The sequence below is a fragment of the Ornithorhynchus anatinus genome, chromosome 11 (assembly GCF_004115215.2).
Source record: "Ornithorhynchus anatinus isolate Pmale09 chromosome 11, mOrnAna1.pri.v4, whole genome shotgun sequence".
Lineage (NCBI taxonomy): Eukaryota > Metazoa > Chordata > Mammalia > Monotremata > Ornithorhynchidae > Ornithorhynchus > Ornithorhynchus anatinus.
Window position 1 is genome coordinate 15,629,859 of NC_041738.1, and position 19,084 is coordinate 15,648,942.

The 19,084-nt window shown below is 60.0% G+C and overlaps 2 protein-coding genes across 5 annotated transcripts; both read left to right on the forward strand.

The window, feature by feature from the left end:
* Positions 1 to 1,049: 1,049 nt before the first annotated feature.
* Positions 1,050 to 3,811, forward strand: PSME3 (proteasome activator subunit 3). 3 transcript variants are annotated; one of them, XM_029074716.2, is made up of 12 exons: positions 1,050 to 1,159; positions 1,443 to 1,475; positions 1,585 to 1,647; positions 1,791 to 1,895; positions 2,233 to 2,281; positions 2,501 to 2,616; positions 2,708 to 2,776; positions 3,059 to 3,126; positions 3,218 to 3,272; positions 3,375 to 3,461; positions 3,545 to 3,641; positions 3,682 to 3,811. In XM_029074716.2, exons 1-11 carry the CDS (start codon positions 1,118 to 1,120, stop codon positions 3,623 to 3,625), a joined length of 768 nt encoding a protein of 255 aa, XP_028930549.1. In that variant the 5' UTR covers positions 1,050 to 1,117; the 3' UTR covers positions 3,626 to 3,641; positions 3,682 to 3,811. The 3 variants fall into 3 exon arrangements, with proteins under 3 accessions (XP_028930549.1, XP_028930548.1, XP_028930550.1); XM_029074715.2 differs by having other exon boundaries at positions 3,545 to 3,811; XM_029074717.2 differs by having other exon boundaries at positions 1,051 to 1,159; positions 2,504 to 2,616; positions 3,545 to 3,811.
* Positions 3,812 to 5,514: 1,703 nt separating this feature from the next.
* Positions 5,515 to 12,100, forward strand: LOC103168747 (retina-specific copper amine oxidase-like). 2 transcript variants are annotated; one of them, XM_029074699.2, is made up of 4 exons: positions 5,515 to 7,118; positions 10,488 to 10,773; positions 10,880 to 11,009; positions 11,405 to 12,100. In XM_029074699.2, exons 1-4 carry the CDS (start codon positions 5,534 to 5,536, stop codon positions 11,678 to 11,680), a joined length of 2,277 nt encoding a protein of 758 aa, XP_028930532.1. In that variant the 5' UTR covers positions 5,515 to 5,533; the 3' UTR covers positions 11,681 to 12,100. The 2 variants fall into 2 exon arrangements, with proteins under 2 accessions (XP_028930532.1, XP_028930533.1); XM_029074700.2 differs by having other exon boundaries at positions 10,488 to 10,716.
* Positions 12,101 to 19,084: the final 6,984 nt, after the last annotated feature.

Consider the following 19,084-nt stretch of genomic DNA (forward strand, 5'->3'; position numbering starts at 1 on the left):
GGGGATGAAGACTGTGAGCCCCACGGGGGACGACCTTGTCACCCTGTATCTACCCTAGCACTTAGAACAGCGGTCGGCACCTAAGAAGCGCTTAACAAATATCAAAATTATTATTCTTTCATTTGTCCAATCGTATTTCTTGGGCGCTTACTAGGTGCCGAGCACTGTACTAAGCGCTTGGAATGGACGATTGAGGAACAGAGAGGGGCGATCCCTGCCCAGTGACGGGCTCCCACTCTAAACGGGGGAGCCAGACAAGCAACTGTTGTTATTAAGAAGAGTCTTCATTATTATTATTATTATTAGCCCAGGGAGGGACGGAGGGATGTAGGGGCGGGGAGGGGTCAATGACAAATCATTTAAGCTCTCTGGGCCTCGGTGCCCTCATCTGTAAAATGGGGATGAAGAGTGGGAGCCTCAGGGGGGACCGCCTGATGACCTGGTATCCACCGCAGCGCTTAGAAGAGCGCTCTGCACATGGTAAGCGCTTAACCGATACCAACATTGTCATTATTTTTGGCCTCGGGGCCCGGGGCGGGGGGGGGAGGGGTCTTCCGGCCGTTGCCGTCCAGAACCCACTTCCGGTTCTTCCCACGCGACCGTCCAAGGGGGGGGGGCGGGGGCGCGAGGACGGCGGCCGGGGCCGGGGGAGGGGGGAGCAGCGGGGGGCGCCGGCGGGAGGGGGGGGCGCGGCGCATGCGCCGGGCACGTGCCCCCGCGCGCAGCCGGCCATTGGCTGTGACGGCACTTCCGGTGTGCGCGCGGAGCCGGGAGGGCGAGAGCGGCCGGGAGGGCGGCCAGGCGGGCGCTAGGGCGGGCGGCCGGGCGGGCGCTAAGGCGGCCGAGGGAGCCGAGCGAGGGAGCGGCGGGCGGGCGGCTCGGCCAGCGGACGGACGGACGGACGGGCGGGCGGGCGCCAGGGCCCAGCGACCCAGCCACCCGGCCGGGGCGGCGCCGCCCCGCAGCCCGACCCGCAGCCCGAGCCGCAGCCGCAGCCGGCCGAGCCCCCCGAGCCCCCCCGAGCCCCCCGAGCCGCCCTCAGCCCTCAGCCCCGGCCCGCTCCGGACCCGGGCGGCGGACGCGGCGGAGGCGGAGGCGGAGGCGACGTGGCCCGGCCATGGCCTCGCTCCTCAAGGTGGATCAGGAAGTGAAGCTGAAGGTAGCGCCGCCGGACCCGAACCCCGCACCCCCGGCGCCTTTGTGTCCCCCGGGCCCCCGCCCGCCGAGGCTTCTCCCCGGGGCTCCGGGCCGCCCCCCACCCCCCGGACCGGCCTTTGTCCGCCCCCGCCCCGCCCCCCGCCCCGCCCCGCCCCGGCTCCTCCGGGGTCCCCGGGGGGCTCTCCCCGCTTTCCCCGGCCTCCTTTCCTCTCTTCCTCCCTCCCTCGCTCCTTTCCTCCTTTCCTCTCTTCCTCCCTCCCTCCTGTCCGTTTTGTGTCTTGCAGGTGGATTCCTTCCGCGAGCGGATCACCAGCGAGGTGAGGGCGGGGCGGACCACGGGGATGGGGCTGGGGCTGGGGCTGGGGCCGCCGCGGGCCGGAGCGGAGGCCTTCACCCCGCCGGCTGGGCCGGGCCGCTTCCTTGCAGGCTGAGGACCTGGTGGCCAACTTCTTCCCCAAGAAGCTGCTAGAGCTCGACAGTTTCCTCAAGGTGAGAGGCCGCGCCGCGCCGCGCCGGGCCCCCGCCCCCACCCCCGCCCCTTAAAGCCTTCGCACCCTCCTCCTCCTCCTCCTCCTCCTCCACCTCCTCGTCCTCCTCCTCACCGCCCCCGCCGGGGCCCCGCTCTGTTCCAGGAACCTATTCTGAACATTCATGACCTAACGCAAATCCACTCGGACATGAACCTTCCCGTCCCCGACCCCATCCTCCTCACCAACAGCCACGACGGCCTGGACGGTGTAAGTGTCCGGCCCCGCCCGCCCCTCCCTCGGGATGGGGGTGGGGGGACCCGGGTGGGGAAGGGGCGGGGTGGGCCGCGTGCCCCTCCGGTCGTCACGGGGGGATCGGCCCCGGTGGGGGGACCCAGGTGGGGAAGGGGCGGGGTGGGCCGCGTGCCCCTCCGGCCGTCACGGGGGGGATCGGCCCCGGTGGGGGAGGGGGGGGGGGTCCCGTCCGGCTCCACGCTTCCGAAGCCTGGCGGAGGGCGTCGGGTCCCGCCGGGGGCCCCGGCCGAGAGGGGGGCCGACCGGTTACGGGGAAAGGGAGCGACCCCCCCGGACTGGTGTGTGTCCCCAGCCCAACTTGAAGAAGAGGAAGCTGGAGGAGTGTGAGGAGGCCTTCCAGGGTAAGGCGTCTCTTCCCTCGCTCCTCCGGTCCCCCTCCCTGAGCCCGCGGCCGTGGCCGCCCCAGCCGGGTGGGACCCGCCGTCCTCCCTCGCGGGGGGCGGTCTCCGTCCGGGGTGGGTCCTACGGCCCCGGGGAGCGGCGGGGAAAGGAGGGAGGGGGCGGGCGCCAGGGGGATCCGCTCGCCTCCCCGCCTGCCCGAGCCTCCCCCGCCTGCCCAGCAGGGACCAAGGTATTCGTGATGCCCAACGGGATGCTGAAAAGCAACCAGCAGTTGGTGGACATCATCGAGAAAGTGAAGCCGGAGATCCGGCTTCTCATCGAGAAATGCAACACGGTGAGGAGGGGGAGGGGGAGGAGCCCAGACTCCCCCCGCTCCGCCGCCGGGTCTCCTCACGCCTTTGGGGCGGGGGCTCTTCTGTCCTCAGGTCAAAATGTGGGTGCAGCTTCTGATCCCCAGGATAGAGGACGGAAACAACTTCGGGGTGTCGATTCAGGTAACCCGGGCTCCGGAGGGGAGCCCCAGAGCGCTTCCGTGCCCATCTGTAATTTACTTAGATTGAGATCTGTGTCGGGTCTTCACCCCCGGCCCTGAGACCGTAAACTGGTTGCGGGCGGGGAAGGGAGTCTGTTTGCTGTTGTGTTGTACTCTCCCGAGCGCTTACTTTTAGTGCTCAGCACGCAGTATGCTCTCTCAGTAAATATGATTGAATGAATGAATGAATAGCGGGGGTAGGGAGGCCAGGGGTCAGCGCTAACCTTCGGCCTTCTCCTTCCAGGAGGAGACCGTGGCTGAGCTGCGGACTGTGGAGAGCGAGGCGGCTTCCTACCTGGACCAGATTTCTAGGTGGGGGAGGGAGGGGGGCCGAGCTGTGGGGGTGGGGCCGGACAAGCCTGGGGGACTTCCCAGCCACACACCCTCTTGTCCCTCCTTTCAGATACTACATTACAAGAGCAAAGTTGGTTTCTAAAATCGCCAAGTACCCCCACGTGGTGAGTGATGGGTCTCAGGGCCGGGTGGGGAAGAGGAAACCCCGTGGTCCGGAGGAGGGCCCTGACCCTGCCCCGCCGGCTCCCCTCCCCTCCCCTCTCCAGGAAGATTATCGCCGCACGGTGACCGAGATCGACGAGAAGGAATATATCAGTCTGCGGCTCATCATCTCCGAGCTGCGGAACCAATACGTGAGTCGGGGGAGCGGGCCGAGCCCGGGCGGGTGGAGGGTCGCGGGGGAGGCCCGGGCTGACCCTTGCTCTCTGACCCCCAGGTCACGTTACACGACATGATCCTTAAAAATATCGAGAAGATCAAGAGGCCGCGGAGCAGCAACGCGGAGACGCTGTACTGAGCCTGGGGCCGGTCCTCGGTGGGCGGGAGGGGCCCCCCTCACTCCCTCCCCACCCCCGGCCCGGTCTGTTACGAGACTATCGACGGGACGCTGGTTGCAGCCCTCCCTCCCTTCCCCCCACCCCAACCCCTTCCCTCAGACCCGGTTTTAGTTCCTTTGAGTCTAATGAAGATCTCGCCTACTTCGGTGCTGTGTCCCTTCTCATTTCCCCACAGACCCGGGGCTCGTAACCAGGGTCGGGTGGGGGTTTCGGCTCTGGGCGTGAGGTGGGGAGATAGGGCCTTGGCTAGGGTTCGGTTGGGGGTGCCTCCCCCGCACCCCCAGTCTCCTTTCCTCTGGGGGAAGTCGAAGCAGGAGGCTTAGTGGCCGGGAGGGGGGCGGGGTGTATCAAATAGGTCCCTCCCACCGCCGCCCCCGCCCCTTCCAGGCTGCCAGCTCCCAAATCAGCAAAGAGCTGGGGTGGGGGGGAGTTTATCATCCCGTCCCTCCCTGCCCCCGTCCCTCCCGGCCCCTCATCTATATTTATAGCGTTTCCCTGGAGCGGGGGCTGCCAGGAGTCCCCATCCCATCGCCCCCTCCCCGACCCCGGCCCGCTGGTGTCCTCCTCTCCACATCCAGCCCGTCTGGGTTGCCCTGCCACAAGACGGGAGGGAGGGAAGGGCTGGGCATTCTCGCGCACGCACACACGTACACACACGCCAGGGATCAGTGTGTCCTCCCTCCCCTCTCATCCCCCCCCCAACCCCCCGCCACGCCGTGAGGTCGTGGCCCCTTCCCCCTTGCTTTGAGGGAGGGTCTCTGCCCCCTCCCCCCCAAGCAGTAATGTAACTTTCTTTTACTGTGTCATGAAATTATTAAAATACAGGAACTTTGACTCCTCTGACTCGCAGCGTGCGTCCCCCGCCCAGCAGAGGGCGCACCTGCCCCAGGTGCCTGGCCGGCGGCGGAGGGCAGTTCCCAAGGAGTCCCGTTGGCGGGAGGTGGCCGGGCCCGGCCCGTCCCCCCACCCCCGCGACCCCGGCCAAGGTCCAGGGCGGCCTACCTCCCGTCCCTCGACCCCTCCCTGAGCAGAGGACCCCGACGGGAGCCGGGGTTAGGACCTGGGCGGGCGAGACGGCAGAGCGGGGAGCAGGCTGGGCCGGGCGCTGGCGGAGGCCCACCTGCTATCCCCGAGGCCCCCGGGGGGGGGGGGGCAGCCTGGACGGGGGCCGACGGGCGGGGGGGGGTGAGTTGGCAGGGGCCCGGGCCTGGGCAGGGGCCCTGGCCGGAACCAACAGGAGGAGAGGCCGAGCTCCGTGCGGTCGGAGCTGCCGGGAGGGCCCCCCTGGCGTCTTCCCCGCCGACCCGGCGGCTGTCGAGGGGAGGGTTCATCCCTGGGAAGAGAGGCCAGGGGCGTCTCCCTGACCGTCCGGTGCCCCGAGACGGGTCAGATCTTGTCCGCTCTGGGAGGGAAAAGAGTTAACCCTCCTGTGGTAGTGAGTCACCCGCTCCAGCCTGGAGGGGAGGGAAACTGGGGGAAGGCCCACGACCCCTGTCCATCCCTCCCACCCCTCTTCCTTCCCCGTGCTGGATCCGCCCCGCCGCCCATGGAAAAGATCAGCCAGTCGGTAGCATAGCTACCCAGGTTTGGGAGGGAGGGGGGGCAGCGGTGTGTGGTTTGGGTGTGGGTGTGAGGGGACTCCAGGCCAGCAGCCAGGAGCCACGTCTGGCAGACACCGGTCCGCCTCTCAGGGGGGCGGAGGGAGCCTGAGCAACGGAAAGTTTTCGGTAGAGCCGCGGAGCAGCAGCGGCAGAACGAGGAGCCCGGGCACCTTCTGCGGGCCGGTCAGCCCGGCCGGTGTCTGGCGGAGGGGAGGCATCGGGGGCCGGGCCGCACCCCGTCCCTCAGCGATCACCGGCTCCACGGCCATGAACTCCAAGGTGGTCCTGGCGCTGCTGGCCCTGGCCCTGGTCACCGTCTTCGCCCTGGTCTGTGTCCTGCTGAGCGGCCGGGGCGGGGCGGCCGCCCCGAAGCGCTGCCCCGCGGCCCCGGCCCCGCACTGGCCCCTCCCGGCGGGCGGCTCCCTGTTCGCCGACCTGAGCCCCGAGGAGTTGGACCAGGTGCTGGCCTTCCTGGACCGGCGGCTGGGGCCGGGGCTGGTGGACGCGTCGGAGGCCGGTCCGGCGGACACCTGCGTGTACTCGGTGGAGCTGCAGCTGCCGGCCAAGGCCGCGGCCCTGCGCCACCTGGACGGCGGGGGGCCGCCGCCCCCCCGCGAGGCCCGGGCCGTGGTCTTCTTCGGCCGCCGGCCCGGGCCCAACGTGAGTGAGTTCTTGGTGGGGCCCCTGCCCGGGCCCTCCTACCTACGGGACGTGACCGCCGCCCGCTACGGGGGGCCCCTTCCGTACCACCGGCGGCCCGTGCTGGGAGCCGAGTTCTCCCGGATGTGGCGCCACCTGCGGGAGGTCGAGCTGCCCGAGGCCCCCACCCTGCTGGCGGCCATCTTCGGCTCGAGCGACCCCTCCTTCTCCACCATGGGCTCGGCCCCCCGGGGGCTCCGCTCGGGTGACCGGGCCACCTGGTTCGGCCTCTTCCACAACGTGTCGGGCTCCGGCTTCTTCCTGCACCCCGTGGGGCTGGAGCTGCTGCTGGACCACGCCAGTCCGGACCCCGCCCTCTGGGCCGTGCGCCGGGTCTACTTCGGCGGCCGCTACTACCCGGACCTGGGGCAGCTGGAGCGGGCCTTCGCCGCCGGGCGGGTGGAGGCCGGGCGGGTGGCGGCTCCGCCCCCGGGCGGCGGGGCCGCCTCCCTCAGGCCCCGGGGCCCACCCGGCCCCGCGCCCCCCTTGCAGGGTCCTCCCGGCGGACCCCGCTACCACATCCGGGGGAGCCAGGTGGCCACCCGGTCCTGGACCTTCTCCTACGGGCTGGGCGTGAATACGGGCCTGCGGCTGCTGGACGTCCGGTTCCGCGGGGAGCGGGTGGCCTACGAGCTGAGCGTCCAGGAGGCCCTGTCGGTCTACGGGGCCGGCTCGCCGCGGGCCATGATCACCCGCTACCTGGATGGCAGCTACGGGTTGGGGCGCTTGAGCGAGGGGCTGGTGCGGGGGGTGGATTGCCCCTACGCGGCCACGTTCCTGGACGTCCACGTGCTGCTGGGCGAAGGCCGGGCGCGCCGCCTGCCGGGGGCCCTCTGCGTGTTCGAGGAGGCCCCCGGCCGGCCCTTGCGACGCCACCTGTCGCGGCTGCAGAGTGACTACTACGGGGGCCTGGGGGCCACGGCGCTGGTGGTCCGGGCCGTCTCGGCCGTGGGCAACTATGACTACGTGTGGGACTGGGTGCTGCACCCGCACGGAGTGGTGGAGGGCCGTGTCCACGCCACGGGTTACATCAGCACGGTCTTCCTGGGGGAGCCGAACGGGGGCCTGCGCTTCGGGAACCGCGTCGGGGAGAACGTCCTGGGCCCTGCCCACACCCACAGCTTCCACTTCAAGCTGGACCTGGACGTAGCTGGTCAGGGGGTCCTGCCGTCTCTTCCCCATTGGGCGTCCCCTTCTGTACTTATTAGGGGTCACCGTTGGGCCGGGTCGGGAGCCGGGGCATCTGTGTCTGAGACACAGAGAGAGAGAGAGTGGAAACACGTGTCTACTCTCCGCGGGACTCACTCTGTGTCTGCGGATGTCCATGTTTTTGTCTGTGTGTAACTGTGTGTCCCTTTTTTGTGTGTGTGGCGAGGTGGCTACTCTCCCAGGGAGAGTGTGTTTATGCGTGTGTATAAATATGGTCGTGGATCTGTGGCTACTCTCCTAGGGAATCACTGTGCGCAAGATGCACGTTGGTGGGTTAGTGAGTGTGTGGGCTACTCGCTGTCAGTCGGTAACATTTATTGAGAACTTACTGCGTGCAGAGTACTGTACTAAATGCTTAGGAGAGTACAGTACAACAATAAACACATTCCCTGCCCACAACGAGCTTACAGTATAAAGGGGGAGAGAGGAATAAACGAATTACAAATATGTACATGAGTGGGGCTGGGAGGGGGAATGAATAAAGGGAGCAAGTCAGAGCCAAGTAGAACGGTGTGGGAAAAGAGGAAAGGAGGGTTTAATCAGGGAAGGCCTCTTGGAGAAGATGTGCCTTCAAATAAGACTTTGAAGTGGGGGTAGAGTCATTGTTGGATATGAGGGAGGGCTGTCCAGGCTAGAGGCAGAGTGTGGGCAAGAGGTCGGCAGCAAAAGACGAGAGAGAGGTATAGTGAGAAGGTTAGCATTGGAAGTGTCAAGTGTGTGGACTGGGTTATAATGAGGAAAGGTAGGAGGGGGCAAGGTGATTAAATGCTTTAAAGCCAATGGTGAGGAATTTCTGTTTGATGCAGAGGTGGATGGGCCACCGCTGGAGTTTTCTGAGGAGTGAGGAAACAAGTCCTGCATGTTTTTGTAGAAAAATGATCGGGGCAGCAGAGTTAGGAAGGACTGGAGTAGGGAGAGACAGGAGGCGGGGAGATCAGCAAGGAGGCTGATAGAGTAATCGAGGAGGGATAGGATGAGTGATCGTATTAATGTGAAAGCCGCTTGGATGGAGAGGAAAGGGTGGATTGTAGTGATGTTGTGAAGGTCGAACTGACAGGACTTAGTGATGGATTGAGTCTGTGAGTTGAATGAGAGAGAGGAGTGAAGGATAACACCAAGGTTTCAGGCTTGTGAGACAGGAAGGATGGTGGGCAGGGCTTGGGTGGGAAGATAAGCAAAAGCAGCATTGGGGTGCAAGAAGGAAGCCAACCCTTCTTCCTTTCCCAGTGAGTCTGGGGGGGAGGGGGTGAAGTTGAGGCCCCCTCTGGAGAGAGCAATAGGGGAGACTGTCGTCTGGGGAGCGCCAGGATTCAGTGACTGTAGACTGTAAGTTTGTGGGCAGGGAAGTACATCGTTCTGCACGCAGTAAGGACTCAATAAATATGAATGAATGATGGCGAGGAGGAGGGAGTGACTGGGTTAGGAACAGGTCGAGAATGAAGGGAAGCTTCCCCATGATGAAGCGGGGGCTCCACCGGTCGCACGTGGTTGAGGTAGTAGGGGGTGGTCCTGAGGGAAGGGATGGCTCCCCATGATGGAGTTGGGGGGGTTCCACAGGCTGCCCTGGGCTGAGGCGATTGCGGGGGACTCTAGGGGAAGGGACGGCTCCCCATAATGGAGTGGGGGTTCCATTCATTCAGTCATATTTATTGAGCACTTACTGTGTGCAGGGCACTGTACTAAAAGCTTGGGAGAGTATAACAATAAAAAAACAGTGCCAGTCCATGCCCACAACGAGTTAACAGTCTAGATCAGGGGAGACAGACATCAATACACGTAAATAAAATTACAGATATTAGTATGGTGCTAAGCACTTTGTACAGTGCTCTGCACACAGTAAGCACTCAATAAGTATGATTGAATGAATATGTACATAAGTGCTATGGGACTGGGAGTGGGGAAGAGCAAAGGGAGCAAATCAGGGCAACAGAAGGGAGTGGGAGATGAGGAAAAGTGGGGTTTAGTCTGGGAAGGCCTCTTGGAGTTTTGATTTCAATAAGGCTTTGAAGTGGGGGAGACTCATTGTCTCTCAGATTTGAAGAGGAGGGTATTCCAGGCCGAAGGTAGGACATGGGCCAGGGGTCGGCAAGGCGGTAGGTGAGATCGAGGCACACTGAGAAGGTTAGCACTAGAGAAGCAAAGTGTGCGGGCTGCGTTGTAGAAGGAGAGAAGCAAGGTGAAATAGGAAGGCACAAGGTGATGGACTGCTTTAAAGCCAATGGTGAGGAGTTATTGTTTGACATGGAGGTGGATGGGTAACCACTGAAGTTCTTTGAGGAGGGGGGTGGACGTGTCCTGAACATTTCTGTAGAAAAATGATCCGGGCAACAGTGAAGTATGGACTGGAGCGGGGAGAGACAGGAGGCTGGAAAGTCAGCAAAGAGGCTGATTCAGGAATCTAGCTGGGGTTGGATTAGCATGGCAACAGTTTGCATGGAGAGGAAAGGGGGGATTTTTAGCCATGTTGTGAAGGTAGGACCGACATGATTCGGTGACAGATTGAATATGTTGAAAGAGAGGAGTCAAGGACAATGCCACGGTTATAGGCTCGTGAGACAGGAAGGAGGTGGTGCTGTCTACAGTCATGAGAATGTCAGGGTTTGGGTGGGAAGATAAAAGAGCTCTGTTTTGGACATGTTAAGTTTGAGGTGATGGGAGGACATCCAAGTAGAGGTGTCTTGAAGGCAGGAGGAGATGCGAGCTTGGGGCCAGGAAGAGAGATCAGGGCTGCAGATAGAGATTTGGGGATCATCTGCATAGAGGAGGTAGTTGAAGCCATGGGAGCGAATGAGTTCTCCAAGGGAGTGGGTGTAGATGGAGACTAGAAGGAGACCTAGAAATGAATCATGAGGGACTCCCACAGTTAGCGGGTTGGAGGTAGAAGAGGAGCCCGTGAAGGAGACTGAGAATAAAGGTCCAGAGAGAGAAGAGGAGAACCAGGAGAGGACAGTCAGTAAAGCCTGGTTGAGGCGGTTCTGGGGGAAGGGACAGGTCCCCATGATGGACGGGAGTTTCACAGGTCACACTAGGTTGAGGCTGTGGGGGTGGTTCTGGTGTAAGGGGCGGCTCTCCGTGGTGGAGCGGGGGTTCCACAGGCTGCGCTTGGCTGAAGTGTAGTGGGGGTCGGGGGAAGGGATGGCACAGGGGTGGGAGGGGTTGGATAGGTGTGAGTTGATGGGAAATCACAGATGCGAAGTTGCTTTGGGCGGGGCGGGGAGGGTGCTAAACCCTGAACCACTGGAGGGAAGCTAGGAAATCCAGGGGTTCAAGGTGCCCTGAACCCCCCCTGACTCCTCCCCCCTGGCTCCGGCAGGGACAGAGAACTGGGTGGTGGCGGAAGACATGGCGTTCGAGCAGATCGTCGTGCCCTGGAGCCCCGAGTACCAGCTGCACCGTCCGTGGCTGACGAGGGAGACCCTGGAGACCGAGGACCAGGCTTCCTTCCTGCTGGGGACCCGGCCCCCCCACTACCTGTACCTGGCCAGTAACCACACCAACGCCTGGGGCCACCGCCGTGGCTACCGCATCCAGACCCTCTCCCCGTCCTGGGACCACCTGCCCCAGGCCAGCTCCATGGAGCGGGCGGTCAGCTGGGCCAGGTGAGAGGGGCCGTGGCGGCTCGGGCGGGTCAGGGCCCTCCGGGGCCCAGACTGGACCAGGTGGTGTCCGGGTCCGGCCCCACCCCCAACTGCTCCCTCCCCGCAGGTACCAGCTGGCCGTGACCAGGAGGAAGGAGGAGGAACCGGCCAGCAGCAGCATCTACAACCAGAACGATCCCTGGATGCCGTCTGTGGCTTTTGCCGACTTCATCGACAACGAGACCATCACGGGGGAGGTCAGTGCCCCCGGGCTGGGGCTGGGGTTTGGGCTCCCCAGTTGCCACCTCTGAGGGGGTGAGAGAGGAAGCGGGGATGGGATGGGGGGAGAGAATCCTCCGATGCTTCGATTCAGACTCTCCATTGGAGAAGAGGATGAAATTCTCCCGGGGAACCAGGTGGCCGAGAGGCAAGGAGAACAGCGGGTCGGAGTGTGGGGATGTGTGCTGATAAGGGGATGTCTGGACGGAGCTAAGTGGGCTAACGAAGGCCTGACAGAGCCGGGCGGGCCCCGATAGAGCGAGGCAGGCTGGACTGGGCCGGATGGGGCCCTGTGGGGTGAAGGAGGGAAGACTTGTGAGCAAGGGTGCTGTGGGGGTGTGGCGAGCTCACCCCCTCCACCTTCCTCCCCCAGGACCTGGTCGCCTGGGTCACCGCCGGCTTTCTCCACATCCCTCACGCGGAGGACGTGCCCAACACCGTCACCGTGGGAAACGGCGTGAGCTTCTTTCTCCGCCCTTACAACTACTTCGACGAAGACCCCTCCGCTTCCTCCCCTGATGCCGTCTACTTCCGAGGGGACCAGGATGCCGGCTCTTGCAGCGTCAACCCGGTGGCCTGCTTGGTGGAGACGGCCGCCTGTGTGCCGGACCTGCCTCCGTTCTCCTACCATGGCTTCCGGGACCCTTGAGGGGCTGGGGCCTGCGTCGGGGGAGGGGCCCGGCAGCTTTTTAATGCTCCCCCCCACGGTGGACCCCCACCTCCTCCTTTCCCCTGCCCTCCCAGAAAGCTCCCAGCCCAGCCCCAATACTGACCCCGACTCTTTCACCTGGCTTTGCCTAGGACAGAGCTGACCCCACCTTGGACTGAGGGGACCGAGGTTGGGGAAAGTGAAAGACGTGGAAACAGAGACCCAGGAAATGATTTGCTGCCCTTCCACTGGGGGGCTAACTGTAAGACCCCTGTCTCCCCCGTTGTACCTATCCCCCTCCATCCCAACACCTTGCCTCCTGTGCTCCTACCCTTCTGCCCCCATTCCAGACCCCTCTACCTCCTGACCCCATGCATTCCTATCAGCCATAAGGTGCATGGTTGATGGACAGCTGCGAAGCCAAGGGCGGGGGGAGGGGGGAGGGCTGAACATTGTGCACGCACTGGTAGAACATCCAACCCCCCCGCCCCTCTGACACACTCACACAGTATGGCTTAGTGGCTAGAGCATGGGCCCGGGAGTCAAAAGAACCTGGGCTCTAGTCCTGGCTCTGCCACGTGTCTGCTGTGTGACCTTGGACAAGTCACTTAACTTCTCTGGGTCTCAGTTACCTCATCTGTAAAATGAGGATTAAGAGTGTGAGCCCTATGTGGATAGGGACTGTGCCCAATCTCATGAACTATCCCGGTGCTTAAAGATTGGCACATAGTAAGTGCTCAACAAGTACTATTATTATTATTATTACCTGGCTTGATTCTTCATTGTACTGTCCCAAGCACTCAGTTTAGTGCTCTGCATACAGTAGGCATTCAATAAATGTGATTGATTGATTGATTGATTGATTAAGGAAACTGGGTCGGGGGGCTGGAGAGTGACCAAGGGAGTGAGGGTCCATCCGGGCCAGAGCCAGAAGCTTGTAAGATCTTTGAAGAGAGGGATCGTGTCTGCTCATTGTATTCTCCTGAGTGCAAAGTAGATCCTCAGTGGATTTAATTGATAGGAACTCCCTCCTCGTAACCAGCAGATCTGGTCTCCCCATCTTCAAAGCCTTCCTGACATCACGTCGCTGGGAGACCATCTTCCCTGATCGATTTCTTCTCTTCCCAGGTTAAAATGCCCCTTTCTGTGCCAGCTATGCACTTGTGGACTCACATCTTTCTGCAGCATTTTCTTACACATCGATTCCCATACCTTATTACTTTAGCACTCATTCTTCTACACATCCTCTTCTCCTCCTTCCTCCCTGTCACTGATTTTAGTATCTGTCTCCTCCGCTAGACTCTGAGCTCCTTGAGGGCAGAGACCATGGCAAAGCAGTGTGACAAAGAGGATAGGGCACGGGCCTGGGAGTCAGAAAGACCTGGCTTCTAATTCCAGCTCTGCCAAGTAACTGCTGGGTGACCTTGGGCAAGTCGCTTTAACTTCCCCGGGCCTCAGTTACCTCATCTGTAAAATGGAGATTAAGTCCATGAGCCCCATGTCGGAGAGGGACCGGGTCCAATGTAATTAACTTGTAATTCACTTCACTTCTCTGTGCCTCAGTTACCTCATCTGTAAAATGGGGTTTAAGACTGTGACCCTAATGTGGGGCAGGGACTTTGCCCAACCCAATTTACTTGTATTCACCCCAGTGTTTAGTACAGTGCCTGGCACATAGCACTTAAATACCACAAATATTATTATTATTATCATCTCCCCCCAGGCTTAGATCAGAGGTTGGCACATAGTAAGTCCGGTCTCCCCATCAAGTACCATAGTTATTATAACTGTGGAGTATAGCACACTCTCCCAAGTGCTTAGCACAGTTCTCCGCACCCATTTTGGGCTGAATAAATCCCACTAATTGATTGATCGAGACCCAGAGGATGGCAAGCAGAAACACCTAGAGGAACCGATGAGGAGGGCCAGGGGTGAGCAAGACTGGGATGAGGAAAGGGCCCTCACAGGGCTCTGATTTCCCGGAAGACTGCAGAAAGTGGCCCGGGTGCAGATATCCAGCCCGCCTCCGTAGAGGGACTTTTGCTCCCATTCTCTCCTCTCCCCCCATGACGACGAGACCAGGGGCTGGCCCGGGGGCACGCAGAGCGACTACGGGGTCAGATGGAGCCTGGTAAGGCCCGGCTGAGCCCCCTGCCTCGCCCCCGGCCGGAGCGACCCAGCCCCCGGAGCGCCAGAGCCTGCCGCTGGGAGGATGGTGGTCACCCAGGCCAACCTCTCTCCAGTCCCTGGTCTTCCCTGCCGTGCGGGCCAAGAAGCAGAGCAGAGGCCATGCAAAGACCTGCTTCTGCTCCCTCACCCTGCAGCCATTCCACCCTCCGACCCCCGTACCTGTGCCTCCTCTCTGCCCCCATCTAGCCGAGCGAGACCTCTATCTCGTCTCCCTCTCGGTCAGTTAAGAACTCTGGTTTGATGTCTGTTTCCACGCTTCTAGACCATGAGCTCATTGTTGGGCAGGAACTGTCTCTAGTTGTACTTTCCAAGTGCTTAGTACGGTGCTCTGCAAACAGTAAGCGCTCAATAAATGTGCAGAGCACCGTATTAAGCGCTTGGAATGCACAATTCGGCAACGTATAGAGACAATCCCTGCCCAATGACGGGCTTACAGTCTAATCGGGGGAGACAGACAGCAGAGCAAAATGGAACGAAACAAAAACAAGACAACATTATCACGATAGAGTCAAGGGGACGTACACCTCATTAACAAAATAAATAGCGTAATAAATAATACATACATATGAGCCTAGTGCTGAGGGGAGAGGAAGGGGGGGGGAGAAAATGAGGGAAAAGGGGGGAGCTCAGTCTGGGAAGGCCTCTTGGAGGAGGTGTTATTATCCGATGCATTGTTCTTTCCCCAGAACTTAGTACAGTTATCTGTACACAGTAAGTACTCAATAAATCCCATTGATTGATTGATAGAATGATTAAGTGAAAGCTGTTAGTGTCTAGAACTGTTCAAGGAGTTTGGTCTGGAATGGGAGCAGGGCGATTTGGGAAATCCAGAGCAAGCTGGTTTACAATAGTGGGAGGCTTGAGTAGGTTTGGAGTGACAGAAGGAGCTCACAAGGTGGGGTTGTTGGGGGAGAGAAAGAAAGCAAGAAATAATAATAATAGTAATTGTTAAGCACTTACTATGTGCCAAGCACTGTTCTAAGCATGGGGGTAGATACAAGTTAATCAGGTTGGGCAGGGTCCCTGTGTCGCAGAGGGCTCACACTCTGAATGACCATTTTACAGATGAGGTAACTGAAATCCAGAAAAGTCAACTAACTTGCCCAAAGTTATTCAGCACACATGTGGCAGAGCCAGGATTAGAACCCAGGTCCTTCTGACTCTTAAGCCCATGTTCTATCGACTAAGCCATGCTGCTTCTCAAGAGAGAGACAGAGAGACAGAGAGAAACCGAGAGAAGTTGAAAACAGTCATTAGAAAGGGGAAGGAGGTGGGAGAAAGTATTTTTAAGAGGTGAGAGGGAATGGGGTTAGAGGCACAGAGAGAGGAAGTGGGTTTAAAGAGCAAGTGAGGGAAAGTGGGAAGCGGGTACGGCACAGTGGTAAAGTGATAGACGTTGGAAGGAGCATGGCCTAGGGGGTAGAGTACAGGCTTGGGAGTCGGAGAAGTGTGGTGTAGTTGATAGAGCATGAGCCTGGGAGTCAGAAGGTCATGGGTTCTAATCCTGCCTCTGCCACTTGTCTGCTGTGTGACCTTGGGCAAGTCACCTAACTTCTCTGTGACTCATTTACTTCATCTGTAAAAGGGGATTGAGAATGTGAGCTCCACGTGGGACAGGGACTGTGTCTAACCCAATTTGCTTGAATCCACCCCAGCACTCAGTATAATGCTTGGCACATAGTAAGTGTTTAACTAATACCTCTATTATTATTATTAATTCCAGCTCTGCCACTTGTCTGCTGTGTGACCTTGGGCAAGTCACTTAAATTCTCTGTGACTCAGTTACCTCATCTGTAAAATGGGGATAGAGACTGTAATCCCTATGTGGGACAGGGACTGCGTCCAACCCAATTAGCTTGTATCTACCCCAGCGCTTAGTACAGAGCTTGGCATAGAGTAAGCACTTAACAAATACAGTTATTAGTAAGTTCATGACCGCTGCTTTCAGTTTTTCCGATCATGTAGTCAGAGAGATCAAGAGGGATAAGGGAATGGGGGAGTCTCAGCCTACATCTCTGCTTCTGCCTCATGCCATGTCTCTTGTGGCTCAGTGGAGAGAGCCCTGGCTTGGGAGGCAGAGGTCATGGGTTCAAATCCCGGCTCTGCCACTTGTTGGCTGTGTGACTGTGGGCAAGTGCCTCAGTTATCTCATCTGTAAAATGGGGATGAAGACTGCGAGCCCCACGTGAGACAACCTGATTACCCTGTATCTACCCCAGCACTTAGAACAGTGCTCTACACATAGTAAGTGCTTAACAAATACCAACAGTAGAGAAGCAGCGTGGCTCAGTGGAAAGAGCATGGGCTTTGGAGTCAGGGCTCATGAGTTTGAATCCCAGCTCTGCCACTTGTCGGCTGTGTGACTGTGGGCAAGTCACTTAACTTCTCTGTGCCTCAGTTCCCTCATCTGTAAAATGGGGATTAAGTCTGTGAGCCCCACGTGGGACAACCTGATTCCCCTATGTCTACCCCAGCGCTTAGAACAGTGCTCGGCACATAGTAAGCGCTTAACAAATACCAACATTATTATTAGTATTATTATTATTATTCCCCCTCCCAGTCCCGCTCCCCGACCCCCAACTCTGGGGTTCCCCTCCTCTCAGGTCCCCCTGACCCTCGGATCATCTTCCGTCCTTCTGAAGGTGCCAATTCACTGAACCCCTGGCCCTCAGCCCCAGGCTGCTAGGTCCTCCCATCCCCTGCTCCTCACTCCCCACCCCCAGGCTCCCAGCCCCAGGTGGGCCAGGGCACTGGCTCAGGGCATTGGGATTAGCACTCTGCGGAGGGCTCAGGGGCAGCAGTCAGCAGGGTTTGAAGACACTCCCAGCCTGGCATTATGCTGGCGCAGTGGAAATCAAGAGGTCAGCCGAGGCCCTGCTCAACCTCTCCCCGGAGATCGGCGGGATGGATCAGAAGGTCATGGGTTCTAATCCCGGCTCCGCTACTTGTCTGCTGTGTGACCTTGGGCAAGTCACGTCACTTCTTTGGGCCTCAGTTACCTCATCTGTAAAATGGGGATTGACTGTGAGCCCTCTGTGGGACAGGGAGTGTGTCCAACTCGATTTGCTTGCAGCCATCCCAGTGCTTAATACAGTGCTGGGCTCATAGTAAGTGCTTAACAAATACCATTATTATTATTATATTATTATTATTATCTGACGAGGCCCTAAAGGTCGAAGATCCACAGTTTCCTTAAGGATGTTGTTGTGGCAGAGATCGAGTTCTGCCCACCCCCAGTGCTTGACCAACTCCCAGCTCAGCCCCCAGTGCTGCCCCAAGCCGAGACCCCAGGGTCCTTCTCTCCCCGGCGCGGCCTGCAGGCAGGGAGATCCCACTCTTGCCCTGGAAACCGAGCGACCGGTCAAGGTGCTCCAGGGTCACAATGTGGCGTGACCCCACCCGGCTTCCTTAGAGGGCAGTGACTCCTGCCAGGTCGAGCCAGGAGTGGCCAGGAGCGAGCTGGTCTCTGCCTGGAGCCACGCTGGCCCCAAACCTTGCACTGGAACGAGAAGTTGAGGATGGAGAGAGGCGGAGTCGACCCTGCCCCGTGGACGAAGGCGAGATAATAATAATAATAATCATCATAATGACAGTATTTGTTAGGCGCTTTCTATGTGCCGGGCACTATACTAAGCGCTAGGGTGGAACCAAGCAAATCGAGTTGGACCCAGTCCCTGCCCCACGTGGGGCCCACAGTCTCAATCCCCAATTTCCAGATGAGGGAACTGAGGCTCGGAGAGGTGAAGTGATTTGCCAAGGTCACACAACAGACATGTGGTGGAGTGGCATTAGAACCCATGACCTTCTGACTCCCAGGTCCGGGCTCCATCCCCTTCACCCTGCGGCTTCTCTAATCTGCACTTCCCATCTGTGGATTCTCTCTTGGGCGGGGAAGGGGTTTCCTCCCCCCCACCACGAGCAAGCCCCCACCCAAGCCCTCCGAGAGTCCCCGTGCCCCCTGAAGGCCGCCCTGCCCTCGGACCCCCTCTGAGATTCCGGCAACGCCAACTGGGGGTCCCTTCCTCTGCCCTTCCCCCCGCTGCTCCACCCCCTCCGACACCCCAATGCCCCCTCCCCTGCCCTCTTCGGCCCCCCCCTCCACCAGACACCCCACAGGCACAGCGCAGAGCTGAGGGAGACCCCTTCCCCTCCACCAGTTCCGTTGCGTTTTATTCTCCCAAGCGCTTAGGAGCTTCTGTGCTCTGCACATAGCAAGCGCTCAATAAATACGATTAATTGATTGATTGCCTGCTGAAAAATCCGAGGTGGGGGTCTCTCTCCACCCTGCCTTTCCTGCTCGCCCCGGGTCGGCCCGGAGAGGTCCGGAGGGCGGAGAGACATTTCATGATAGGGGGGAGACCCGGCCGCCCCAGATAGCCGTCCCTCGCGGGGCAGCGGGGCGTGGGGCCGAGGGTGGGAGCCGGGGGCAGAGCGCAGACCAATCCCCCTCCCCTCCCGCCCCCTCGCGATCTCCCTAATCGGGTCGAGTCTGCCGGGCGCCGCTGCTCGGGAAAACGTGGTGGGGAAAGCGGGGGGTGGGGGGGGCAGGGGGGCGGCACGAGGGCAGGGGGGCGGCACGAGCCACCTTGGGCGGGAGTCAAACTTCCCTGCGGGCGCCACCCATCACAACCTCCAGGACTTTTTAATCTTCAACTAGCCCTATCCTTAACTGGGATCCTAAGGTTAAGCCTAGCCCTAACCCTATCTAGAACCCTTAAAGTCAACCTTAGCTCTAACCTTAAAGCTAACCCTGTCCCCAACCCTATCTCGGACCCTAAGGCCAATCCTAGCCCTGACCCTAACTGGGACCCTAAGGCTAACCCTAGCCTTAACTCTAACTGGGACTCTAAGGCCAACCCTAGCCCTGATCCTAATTGGGACCCTACGTCCAAACCTAGCCCTAACCCTAAGTGGGATCCTAAGGTTAACCCTAGTCCTAACCCTAACTGGGACCCTAAGGTTAACCCTAGCCCTAACCCTAACTGGGACCCTAAGGCTAACCCTAGCCCTGACCCTAACTTGTACCCTAAGGCCAATCCTAGCCCTAACCCTAACTGGGACTCTAAGGCCAACCCTAGCCCTGACGCCCTGACCCTAACTGGGACCCTAAGGTTAACCCTAATCCTAACCCTAACTGGGACCCTAAGGTTAACCCTAATCTTAACCTTAACTGAGACCCTAAGGTTAACCCTAGCCCTAACCCTAACTGGGACC

What these genes read in the sequence shown, in the direction of transcription:
- PSME3 (XM_029074715.2), top strand. Translation starts at nt 1,118, where the DNA reads ATGGCCTCGCTCCTCAAGGTGGATCAGGAAGTGAAGCTGAAG. An exon ending in ATCAGGAAGTGAAGCTGAAG is followed by an intron (nt 1,160 to 1,442) that starts GTAGCGCCGCCG and finishes TGTGTCTTGCAG; the next exon opens with GTGGATTCCTTCCGCGAGCG. An exon ending in TCGCCAAGTACCCCCACGTG is followed by an intron (nt 3,273 to 3,374) that starts GTGAGTGATGGG and finishes TCCCCTCTCCAG; the next exon opens with GAAGATTATCGCCGCACGGT.
- LOC103168747 (XM_029074699.2), top strand. Translation starts at nt 5,534, where the DNA reads ATGAACTCCAAGGTGGTCCTGGCGCTGCTGGCCCTGGCCCTGGTCACC. An exon ending in GCTGGACCTGGACGTAGCTG is followed by an intron (nt 7,119 to 10,487) that starts GTCAGGGGGTCC and finishes TGGCTCCGGCAG; the next exon opens with GGACAGAGAACTGGGTGGTG. An exon ending in ACGAGACCATCACGGGGGAG is followed by an intron (nt 11,010 to 11,404) that starts GTCAGTGCCCCC and finishes TTCCTCCCCCAG; the next exon opens with GACCTGGTCGCCTGGGTCAC.